At 41.6% G+C, this 12,900-nt stretch overlaps 1 protein-coding gene across 3 annotated transcripts in view; it reads right to left on the bottom strand.

Moving 5' to 3' along the window:
* LOC144142029 (nose resistant to fluoxetine protein 6-like) overlaps window positions 1-12,900 on the bottom strand; it is a 77,937-nt gene that overhangs the window by 46,763 nt on the left and 18,274 nt on the right. For all 3 annotated transcript variants that reach the window (XM_077673452.1, XM_077673454.1, XM_077673453.1), the window contains exons 4-5: window positions 9,644-9,740; window positions 7,528-7,676 (exon numbers count right to left, since the gene is read on the bottom strand). In XM_077673452.1, coding sequence (XP_077529578.1) covers window positions 7,528-7,676; window positions 9,644-9,740 — 246 coding nt within the window. The remainder of the gene's footprint in view (window positions 1-7,527; window positions 7,677-9,643; window positions 9,741-12,900) is intronic.

Below are 12,900 nucleotides of genomic sequence, written 5' to 3'. Positions count from 1 at the left end.
ACCCACACAGCTTCTCTGGTATGCCGACGGTATGCCGACAGCTTTTCTGCGTTTGTTTCCAGATTTTGAGCGGAAGAGTGTTCAGACAAATTCTATCTTAACACATATAGCTTCTGCTGTCGCAGAGTCATCCAACATTCTTCTTCCTCTCAAGAACGTTTACACTTGCTTATTGCTGAAAAATCTACAGCCGTATTTCCAGCTGGTGAATTTTGAGTGTGCGCATCAACAGTGTATTTGTAGTTGAATTTCCTATCGTTAAGGGAATAATTGCCACGCGTGCTAAATAGAGGCCCCCATCTAAAGGCACTTGTTTCAGTTTTTTCAGTTGGAAGTTACCGCCTTAGCGTTTTCACGTCGATACTCATTAGCACTACTCTTATTCCAAGTTATATGCTGCAAATCTGCGTTGCGTCTTATTAGGTAAGATTTCTGTGCATTTTCGTTCTCTTCAAAAATGATATTCTCTCTAATACATGCACGGTATGTTCTTTTGTAAATCCTTTTCAATGCCTCTTTCTTTCCCTTGCAGGATTAAATCTCGAGCCTTCGGATTCTGTCTCATAGGTCGCTGTCTCTAGGTCGCCGGTCATTAGCCTATTTCAATTAACTTTTTGGTGACGTCACTCACGGGTGGCCAGTGGGCCCGTATTAAGGGTACAAATTGGGTGCGACTAACTGCCCCACTGGTTGTCCCACTTACTAATATTATTTTCTAGTCATTCGCGAGATGGAAAACGAGACACAATTTCGCTTTATATAAGAATATCATCATAAAAAAGGTTAACCCCACGCAAGGCTGGTAAAAAGGAATGTTGACTTCAGTGCTTCCACAACTTCAAAGAGGCCGTCAATAAAGCGCAAGCATCCACCATAGCCGTCACAATTGCGTTGCCACCGCAATTTTTTTATGCTTCCCGCATTTCATTTTTGTTAACGGGAGTTTACTTCCTTCAACCAGGAAGTGAACAATACCGCTTGCGATTATTAGCTTCGCTTCGAAGAAACCCCGCCTCATTCGTGGCTGCTTCAAAAGGCGCATCAACGCCAGAACGTGGCTCTTTATTTGGTTAGAAGGCACACCTATGCAGCTGATTGATGGTAACGCTTTTTATCTATACGCAAACTTTTGCAGTCAGACTGATATAGTGGAAGATATGTTATTTGAAGATGCCCTTAAGCTTTTGTCGCAAGATTCATTTAGTGGAAAATATGTTAGTTTTTGAAGATGCAGCCTAAGCAGAACAGTAGGGTTTGGGAAATGCTTAATTTTGTGCTTCCTTTAGGATTCTGGGGAGTTTGCACGGCCCGTGACGAATACAAACAGGCAGCAAATACAGTGGTTCTGTAATGATCATTCGATAGGAATACTATTTTAACATGTTTCGGTGTGCGTAAGGGAGAACTTGTGGTGGCCATTTTTGTGTTTTATTTCAACTTCGTCCTCCATCCCAGAGCGTAGATTTGTATTTCATCAGGAGAACACTTCAAACATCAAGACGACCATGCAATTTATTTTGTATATCTCGTTGGAAAAGATGTGTCAAGAAATGTGCAATGCGTCAGAAAAATTAGTTCTAAACACGAAAGTGGTGAAGCCCGCTTAGGTAAATCAGAAAAACTCGACTTTATAGCTTTACAACAACTGAATTTTAGCTTTTCATGGATATATACGTTGAAATGGCTTGTACCTGAGGCAACCTATCAAAATCTATGTACACTGTGGGAATCTACAACTAGACTGAAACTGTTGCGTTACAATACGATGGTGACACCCTGAAGGATATCTGAATGAATAGAATGGAATAAAATGCAGTAAAATATAAGTTTATTTGCATGATGCACCAAAATAAGTAGAAATTGCTACGTCATCGTGCGTCTTTAAATTATGACTGTTTATGTTGCGAACGGTTTCAGGACAGCGCGGTATATTTAAATTTAACCATACAGCGCCACAATATGTTTTTCCTTGGAGATTTTACTGGGTGGTGGCATCACCAAAATGTATTTTCACGATTTTGTAAATTGTTGGGGGTTTTCCCGAATTCACTTGTGCGTTTAATCATTTGCGACAGCATGCTTGGCAGACAAGGAAGGGATTTTAATACACCGCCTGATACAGGGGAAGGCAACGCTGATTAGAACGATGCAACGCTCACTGGATTAAAAAAAAGGTTATATCAGAAAGTAGGAGCCACTGATTATCGAAACGCTAATCATTACAAAAATAATGGCAGTGAAGCATTAGGTAAGGTGAGGAAGATTATACATAAGTATTCGTGAGCTTTTTATACCGTCACGTGTAGTTGCACAGTTATATGCCTAAAGGTGGTGCCGTTGCTGTTTTGGTATTAGGAGCAAAGTAGCTACCATCTCCGTAAATTTTTAGTGTTTCTCTAGAGGTGTGTTGCCGTTTGCTTGGATTCTTTTAGCGCATCTTTAATATCAGTAATATTGCCGAAAGCGGAACAAAGATTAGGTGTTTTATTCTTCAGATTTGTACGATGGAAAAGGCTGAGTGCAAAAACCGGGATCATTTTTTTGTTTTGTCACTATTTCTTCGTGATTTATATTCAGAATAGTATGAGAACGCAATACATTTCGTTTTTTTAACATACATGAGATGAACTAAAATCACTTCTCCTAAGGTCGATTTGTTTTAGCCTAGTTTGCTAAAACTCGAGAAACACAAAGCATACACTGCAAATAAAAAATTGAAATGACGTTTTTTAAGCGCTACGGCCCCCTTTCTCCAATATAAGCACTCACTCGAAGTTACTGTTTTTAAAGGCCTGAATTTTATTGTCCGACATTCGGTATTGTTGGGATGCATATTATTGCAGGTCCTTCGTTTCATGTACGGCGTTGTCTGCATTATCAAAGGCTCTGGACTAGGGCAGGCTGACAGGTAGCGCCCTGTCGTGATCTTCCAACTGCCCAGTACATCGGGCGCACAATTTTTTTCAGATGATGCACGATAGCATTGGGCACTGCATAGTTTTTTCAAGCCAAGTATTGATTTTGCTTCAGGTGTTAGCAAAAAGAACCAGATTGTCGTATGCACACTGTACTAGTCTGCGCAAGGAGTCGTATATATACAGCAGAATTTTCATCTGGTGAACCCTGTCTTCATCACAGACTAACCGCCACCCAAATTGCGTGCATGGATATGCGTAAGATGTGAGTTTCGTTTCGTTTAAACGCACACCGGGTCCCCACTTAGTCCAGATACCTGTGACGGCCCAGCGTGTCAGGGTCACTCTTAGCTCGGGGTGGTGGACGTTTTGCAGATACGGGGGAAATTGTAGAGCCGTTATTTTTATTACTTTCTTCAAGAAAAAAAGCAGATATTGTCCTTAGCAAGAGCACTTAAAGGAACGACGTTTTTAATAGGCGAAGATTTTTCGCTGGCGATGCGACAGGCTAGGCGGAAATTGGTGGGGCTTGCCAAGACCCAGAACCAGCTTTTTAGGGTAAAAGTTGTCCGCCTGCAAATTGATAAAAAAACTTGTGTCTATGACATCAACATTAACTCAGTTCTGCTAGCAAGTAGGTATCTAGAGCAGAAAAAGTGCACGGAAGATCGGAATAAAATTTCACTTCAAACCATTCCAACATTATCGCTATCATCTGCTATTATAGGTAGTTTAATGCCGAAACGGGATCTAGTCTCTTCTTTCCTATACGAGAGTGAATGCAAAATTTGTGCCCTAACCGAAACATGGCTTTATCCTTATATCACTGATTATGAAAATTTTCCGGATCATAATAACTTCCATATTTACAGAAATGACCGTAAAAATCGGCGTGGCGGAGGGGTACTTCTCGCAATAAAAGGATTGTGCAATCATATGCACTTAGGTACACTTTGACATAGAACTTATCTGGGTAGCCCGTTTTACCAAGTTCACCAATTTACATATCGCCAATTGCTACCGGCAACCTGATTGTAACTATTCATTTGTTGATGACTTGCGCAGTAGCATAACTGAGCCCACAAAGTTAGGTCGCCTCGGCACCGTTTACATTTTCGGTGACTTTAATTTTCTCGCAATAGATTGGAATCAGTTGTCTTCCTCTTGCCACTCTTCCACAGAATTCATCAATCTTGTCTTAGGTTTCATTTTATTCCAAATAGTGAATCAACATACGGGCGGTTGTAACATACTCGACTTAATTCTTACGACGGCTCCTGAAACGGTAGGTTCAGTACTGCCCATGAATGGTTTCAGGGATCACAGCCTCCTTCAACTAACCCTTAACATTCCGCTACCCTTCTCCGGCACTGACATAAAAAAAATTCGCGATTATAGTAAAGCCAACTACAACCAAATTACACCGAACTCGAAACCTTTTACTGACACATTCCTACCATTTTTCGACCATCGTTCAGTAAATAATAACTTGGTGCTGTACAGAGATAAATTATGTGCTTCAGCTAATCAGTATGTGCCGCTTATCAAAGTAAAAAACTATAAATCAAACCCATCGTTCACGAAATCTCTCCCGCAGCTTAGAAATAACAAGAAACGTTTATACCACACAGCTAAACGCCATGACACGGCTTCTGCGTGGCAAGCAAAGAAAAACTATGAAAAAGTACTGTTTGGCCGTACAATCTGGGAAACATAAATATTAGTCTGTCGATTTCCCCTCCCTTTTGAAATCAAATTCTAAAAAGTTCTGGTCCCTTGTTTCCCTGAACATAACGGCCAACAAATATTCCGGCTAGACAATGACTATGTTCCCCTATCAGATAATCATTGCACATCAGCATTTAACGTATTTTTCTCATCCGTGTTCACCCCTGAAGACCATGCTGACGTACCATACGTTTCAGAACTTGACATCGCATACATTGAAGCGATTGAAGTAACTGCCGAAGGCATTGCACATCTAGTTAATAACCTCAAGCTCTCCACTTCAGCAGGTATTGACAACATCAATTCTAAAATTGTTAAAAACACCGCCTCTGTTTCTGTTAACATTTTGTATCAACTTTTCAAACTATCTTTAGCGAACGTCACACTCCCCTCCGACTGGAAAATTGGTAAAATAGTGCCTGTGTTTAAATCTGGCCATAAGCATTCACCCGAAAGTTACCGTCCAATTTTCCTAACTTGGGTCTGCTGCAAACTTCTTGAACATATAATAGCCTCGCATGTTTTCTGACATTTAAAATTTCAAAAGTCATTCTTTCACAACCAAAACGGATTCAGGAAACGTTTCTCTTGCGAAACGCAGCTGCTAGAACTAACAACAGAACCTTATTCCAACATGAACAATAACCTTCAGACTGACTGAATTTTTTTTATTTTTCAAAAGCTTTCGATCATGTAGCCCATTGCCCTCTAATTTCTATATTAGCTGCCCTCCGATTGAACTCTTTAACCTTATCTTGGCGTAGTACCTTTCCTTCATTTCGTCAGCAGTTTACTGTAATTAACAATTTCCCTCCTTTCTATCCCCCTAACTTCTGGCGTGCAACAAGGGTGCCTTTTTGGCCCTCTATTGTTCTTAATCTATATACTTGATCTGCCAAATAACTTTTCATCCTGAATGCGAATTTTGCAGACGGTTGCGTAACATATCGTCGTATATCACCCCCGACGACCAATTAGCACTGCAAAACGACTGGTGTAAAAAAAGGCTTATGTCACTGAGCACAGAAAATCGAAATATTCTCCTTTACGCGCAAGCAAAGCTTTTCTAACTGTCGCTATACTATCAATAACCACCCACTGCGACAGGCATCTCCTTAAAAATACCTTAGAATCTATCTCACCCCCAATCTCTCCTGGTCTCACCACATTGCATCCATAAGAGCGAAAGCTTCCAAATCTTTAGGATATCTACGCCATAATCTACATAGCTGTCCAACTCACGCCCATCAACTAGCGTATCAAACCTACATCTGCCCACAGCTTGAATTCTCCGCTTCTATCTGGTGCCCTCACCACAACTGCGTAATTAATATGCCAGAAGCCATTCAGAATAGGGCGGCCCGTTTCATTTCACGCAACCACGACTATCACAGCAGCGTAACTCAAATTAGGCACAACCTTTTACTTCAACCGCTCAGCACTCGCCGCAACATTTCCCTTCTCTGCCTGTTTCACAAATACGCATACAGCAATAGACTAAAAACACTTCACCTTGATGTTCCTTCTGTTACTTCAAACAGGTTGCATAATCACCTCATTTTCACTCGGTTTTATGGCTCAAAGGATTCGTTTAACTCATCTGCTATTCCTTACGCCATACGTTTGTGGAATGGTCTTCCAGACAACATCGCATCAGTATCAGACTACAATACTTCCCGGCAATTACGGCTCTCTCTCTTTTTGGAATAAGGACGACCACTGTTTTCATTTTTTCTTCTTCTGCCATCTCCTGTGTTCCCGTTTTAAATGTCCATTTTTTTTTGCTTGAAGACCAAAAGAACCTGTCGCAGCACGTACTTTTTATTTTTTTTTCTGTCTTACTTTGTGCCTGAGTACGAAACTTTCATGCTAAAAATGTCTTTTTACGCACGCGAGTATGTTCTGCGTTTTTTTCTGTGCTCTTTGTGTTCTGCATACTCAAGACTACAGAAACTTATTGGTGCACTTCGTCTGCGCATATTTGGGTATCTTTGGTTGTTGTCTAGTTTATCTACTAGCGTGTTAGTGTTCAGTATGCTTGTAATGGATATGCGAAGTTTACGTGTGTGCCATATGCTATTGACTTTTCCTTTTCTTGTTATCATTTTTTAACTTACACGCGTATTGAAAACCTTGTCATCATTAGTTGTTGTGATGTGTTTATTAACTCGGGATTTTGTGATGAATGATCTGTAACACCTCCCTTTGCCCCTTACTCAATGCCCTATACAGAGGCCTGCAACGTATTTTAATAAATAAGTAAATATTTTATCAGAAAACGCAAGTATCCATTTTTGCCCAGGTACTCTTTTATATTCGGCTAATTTTTTTTTTTTTTTGGGGGGGGGGCGGTTTAGCTTTATTACAACAGGCTCGTCTCGCACGATTTGTTGCATGGTGATCGCCGAAGAGTCGTATTTGAATATTTCTTTAGAAAGGTTTCTATGGTTACCAAAATGACAGTGGAACTGGGATCCCAAAGTGGAATGTAGAGCAACCAACTATTATCCGGCTCTGGGTGTAACAAAAACATGAGCACTTTTTGCTGCCTTTTGCTGCCTTTTCTCATTCACTTTTATTTATTAGGCTCTGACTGACCTATTTATTTTTAGGATCTAGGACAGTGCTATCATTGAGGCAGAAGGTTCCTATCTCCTAAACATTATATCCATTACCCTTTCACCAACTGTCCCATCAATATGAATGAATCTATGTTAATTCCCAATACGCGGCATCATTGCGACGGCCACATCCTACAGTTTTTTCAATGAGCACGACGGAACGTTTCTAAGGTGGAAGTTTGCCTACTGTTGCAACCATAGCTTTAAAGCAGGGTGTGATATTTGAGAGCTCAGACGCCCAAAAAATATCGGAGAGCACCAACCTGGAGGTCCATTACAAGCAACTGGGTTTTTATATTCCGAAGTACCTTCTGAGGAAGGTTGGGTTTTACACTTTTTTGGGCTTTTCCGCCTCTTGCAATCGTATGCTGTTGCTCCTAGAACGGCTGCTACTAATGTCACAAGAAATAGGCTGTAAAAAATTTATAAAACCAGAAATAAAAACGCATGCGCTGAGTTTCTTTTCCCGATTGAAAATCAGCGCGAAAAAAAACACAGCACAAAAAAGGAACGAGAAGTAGAGAGGACAACGTTCACCAACTCGACCAAATCACAGTCCTCTTGAACTATATTCTTTTTCCTGCTTTGTCCAGTTTTACATTAGATTGTCGAAAGAACTCGCTTCTGTAATTATTGAAGGGACAGCGAAGATAAAATCAAAACTGGTCTAAAAAATTATATATTGAGATCCGTAGAAAACGAGCGCACAAGTCTCGTGGACAGTATCATGAAAATGACTGCGTGAATAATCGTAAACTGAAGCAATCAGTTGCCAATCAGAAATGACGTAAACGGCGACTTGGCGGATCTGGAAAGAGAACGTGACGAACGACCGAACCAGAACCGCACACATAAGCTCTCAAGGCTACGTATACAACCTCTGTTTGCATGTTAATTTTTAAATGTCATTACCCATTAAATGTACAGAGATAACTGAAGCCGTGCCGAGATTATCAAGCTTCCAAGACACGGCGCCGGTGGCAGTTGAGATGGTTGTTGCACGTTCGGTGTAGTGACGGGCCTCTTATATCCTCGTTAACATCATGGCGGCTTGTAGCGCGCCGACCCTGCACGGTTCCGCTCTTCTGTGGAGAGTAATTTGCGTCTTATCGCACAAGCTTTTGCTTCCTCACGCACCGCTGTCAGCCCGAACAAAGTTTGCCACCCAGGCCGGCTGCCGAAGCTATGTGTCTGTTCTGGTCGCGTTGGCTTTGCGGTGAATTGCGTTGGTGTGCTCCTGCGAGTCGGCTATGGTTACTATGTTGGAACTTTACTAGCGATGATTCGACTCCGCACCGGGTATTTACAGTGCGCGCCATGTCTTTTCTGAAAACTTTCTGGGCTTGCTCCAAAGTGAAGTGATTTTTTCCCGAAGTAATATGCCAGAAGCGAGTGGCAGCTTTTAGATGAAGAAGAGGCAATCAATCGCGTGCCTGTTATTTTTGTGCATCTCAAAGCGCATGCAGTGTTCGACGTGTTTGTTCATAACGATTCCATAATTATCTTGAAGTTAAATAAAAGGTGTGCGTAAAAAGGTGTTTTATTTCAGGATGTTGTCCGCTGATGGCTTCCACTATGGTGCCTCCTGAGCTGAAATTATATTTTTGTTACGTTATGCGCGTTTTACGTTCATTTCTGGAGCAAACGCGTTTGTTATTAGGGGTTTGGGCGCTCGTGAAAACTCCAAGCCCACCTCTGCCATATGGGCTAATAGGTAACTCGCCTCGTAAAAGTCAAAAGATGGCTCAAATTCGCGTTACCATATCGCGACGGAACACTGACCAGGGGCCCTATTCTCGACAGCACAAATTCCCAGGGAATTGAGTTATTTACGCGAAAACTTTTCTGATTGGCTTTCAATTTTGGTTAAGTGGTTCTGGTTGAAAAAGCGGTTCTAGATGGTTTCGTCGTTTTGAGGTTACATGACGTTTACTGTCAGCAGTTGTAAAGTTTGCATTGTTTGCCCTTACTGAAACCGCATATTTCTTGGCCGGCAATGAGAAACTAGACAAAATGCACTGGAAATTACAATGTGTGCCTCTCTTTGCTATTCAAGAACAATACTGCTTGTAATGCACGCCCTCTGTATGATTGGCTGAGAAGGTGTGACGTAATTTAAACTGGTGGCGGGAACGTGGTGAGCTGGGAAGACTCTTCGTATAGCACCAAAGTTTTTCGCTTGCCAAGCGTCACCACTATAGCCAGCATAGACGACACCCAGGCCATTGACTTGCCATCGACGATAAGGCAAATAGTTCGGCAAGAACTGCGCTGACATGACGAAATGGTGCATCGCATCGACACCACTTGAGACTGCCATCAGCCGTACGATGCCCAGATGCAAAGATGCAAACTTTCCGCCAAACTCGAAATACTTACGCGACTGTGACAGCGGGTGCATCCTGAATAAAAGACTTCATAGGCACTCGGCACACTGAAGAGGTTGCATTGGCAGTGCATCCTAAATCACCTAGGGCTGAAAAAATAAAAATAAATGCCGCATTTCGATGGCTTTACCTCATACATTTTAGCTTATGAACTTTAGCTCATGTAGCTTATGAACTTAAGATTAAGCTTATGTAGCCTAATATCGACAGAATACTTTGAAATAAATGCCCTAAACCCAAAAGAACTGCTTTCTGGATCGGAGTACTCGGTATGCCCATCGGCTGAACAGATTCCTGTAACAGAAATACAACAACCCACCTCCCCAAAGAGCTATTCTTAAGAAACAACGGAGCCCAACCTAAAGTAACATGAACTACTCACGGCGTGTGTTACAGACGTGTTGCATTTGACACCGACTTCAGCGCTTTAACCACTGAGTTTTCAAGCAAAAAAATCTTTTCACAGAATGATACTAAGCTTTAGGGGGTCTCCCACAAGCGCAAAAACGATATATTGAGGTGTCAGTGCAAGCGATAACTTGAGAACGGATTTGAAGGCAGCTAAATGTTTTATGCTTCCAACGTCGGAAATATAGGCACCGTTTGTTTTACATAAATGCAAATGATTTCAAACGAAGCCATCGAAATACCTGTACGTACGAACGGGAACTCAAAATTGTTATTGTTTATAATTGCTAAAACGCGGGACCAGTTGCACAGAGCCATTGATTTGTCACCCAAAACCACTAAACTAATAGTCATTTATTGGCCTACCTAAACAAGCAAGGTGCTTGCATTCACGTTCGATTGCGACTGTCTCTTTGTAGAGCGTCGCATATAGGAAAAAAGACATCAAAAAGAAAACTTCTGAGCTGAGAATACCGCTTCAGAAAGCGCTATGCTCCGGTAAAAGGTATTAACGGCAATGGCTCATGACGTGTATTTCTGCGCCGAGAAGACTACTGCGGATCTCAGTGGAGACGCGTGCTTGTTGCTGTTGCTGAAAAACTGCATTTTGAGCCCTTTGTTGTGGGAGTGTTGCCTCAGTCCAGGAGACCAATAAGGAGATGGCGCCTAATGCACGATGCCTGCTGCTTTTTCTCACGTAGTTTTTTCGCGGCCACTCCAGGAAATTGTAAGCAGGTTGAGTCAGAAAAGGAACTAAAACGACTCGCATTATGTTCAAAATAATCGCAGCCAGGCGTGCTTTATGTCCCTTGAAGGAAAAGCTGGCTGCGGTGAAGACGTGCAGTGGGAACTTTCCTTGTCTTTTTTTAGTTGTACACAACTATAGTCGATGTCTGCGTAATGCGAAAAGTAACTATACCCCAACAGCAAAAAGGCACAAATGATAGATGCAAGATAGACCACGATTTTCAAGAAATCATTACGCTCTACACGGAGACTGTTGGGTACAACAGAAGCAATTTTGTCATTTAAAATGCTCCCCTAGTTGATCAATTATTCAGTTCTACCAGTGCCAAACATATTTCCCACACTTGACCCGCATTGTTTATTATGTCTTAGCAGCAAATGGAATTATTTTTGAAAATCGCGTTTATAAGATTTTTGGCCGAGTGAATTTTAATGTATAAAAAATGAAGATGCGCAGTGATGTTTTGCCTTTCGAAGTTCAATAAGGAAGTCATCTGCTAAAAAAAGCGTGTTCGACGCCCAATCGTCGTGTTGAAAATGCAGTTGGATTTCAGAAGGCTTCTTAAGAAGGTACGACTGCTATGCGGAACATAGCAGTCGTACGCGGAACATAGCAGGGCGCGGAACATAGTCTGCGAATCACTGCAAAATTTGTGGAAACGATGGAAACTGCCACCATCTCGATATTGTTTCTCCTAAATTTTGGTTGTGGTAAACGAGAATGAGCATCTATGATACTGGTTCTTCCGGTTACTTTCTGGTAGTTAGTTTAAATACAAGAATATTTGAACTCTACGGTGTTTTGAAAGCTGCTTGCCAAGAAACGTCCATAACAATCTCAGACGGCACCCGAAGGCAAAACGTGACTGTACATCGTATTCTAATACACGCCGGTAATAAAGATACGCATCTGAAGTCGACATTTTTAAGCACTATGAAAACACCATAAACGCCATTCTTACCCTTATAATAAATGCTCATTTTTTTTAAAATGGCGCACTTGGAGCACAATTAACCGAATATACATTTGCCTAAAAGGCGGTCTCTAGTAATACCAGACTCATTATTTTGGCAATTGACTTCAACATGCAAATTAAAGTATTACATTTATTAGAACCATTTTTGGAATGTTTTCCCTAATTTTATGACCGCTTGAGGAAACAAATAAAATGACCTTGGTAGTGCTCCCATTTATATATTTAAAAGTTTGGAAAAAAAACTAGGATGTCCGTTTTTATCCTCAAGGTCGTAAATTCTCATTCACTCAAGCTTTTTCTCTTTGTAGCATGCAGCTCCGCTAAAACTCGAGAATGGCAACGTGTGTTACAACAGTAGTTATTTAAGGACAATCCCCAAAAAACTGGTCATTTTTATTTCCTTTCTCTCAGGGGTAAACTGATTTTATCGAGTGGGGTTAAGTGACATCACCTCAGCCGAAAGGGTTGGGGAGCACAAGCGTAATTGGCTCTAGCAAACTTGCCTTTTATAAAAATGTAGATGTGTCTGCCGGATTCCAATCAGTTTTAATGAAATAAACAATGCCAGAGACGGGACAGAGCAGAGAAGCAAGGCAACATTATAGTTGTCTCCGCTCTCTTTACAGGACGTGAACCTATTAACCCGTGTAACTGTATACAAGGCACTTTCCTTCCCTACCTATGGCGGTGTTTCTATTCAAGCGATAATTGTAATGAAGCTGTTCTGGGGAATCTAGTTTGGACCCTCGTATAGAACTCAAGAATTATTACTGGTTCACGTGCATTTTTACACTGGAGCTACCAACAAGGTGTCGTAGGTAGATCCCTGGTAGCTCTCGGAATATGAGGTTCGGTTGGTATCCGAAAATCCATCACGGTAGGTTAGGGTATCTTCCACGCTTGCGATTGTTGTCAACGTCTGCCGCGGTTCCACGCAGTAAAGCCACGTGCTCACTAAAAAACTCCACGGCTGCGAAGTGACCGTGCATTGAATAGAACGGCAACACTCCAGGTTGCAATCGGGGTATAGGCGGAAAAGCGCAGTGACTTTGGGTCCAGTCACTACTCTTTGGACTACTTTAAGCAATGGCGAGGCCTTCCTTCTTTTTATTCCCAT

The sequence above is a fragment of the Haemaphysalis longicornis genome, unplaced genomic scaffold, assembly GCF_048455015.1.
Source record: "Haemaphysalis longicornis isolate Haplotype H1 unplaced genomic scaffold, Haemaphysalis longicornis Haplotype H1 scaffold_6, whole genome shotgun sequence".
Lineage (NCBI taxonomy): Eukaryota > Metazoa > Arthropoda > Arachnida > Ixodida > Ixodidae > Haemaphysalis > Haemaphysalis longicornis.
This window is presented reverse-complemented; position numbering and strand designations above follow the sequence as displayed.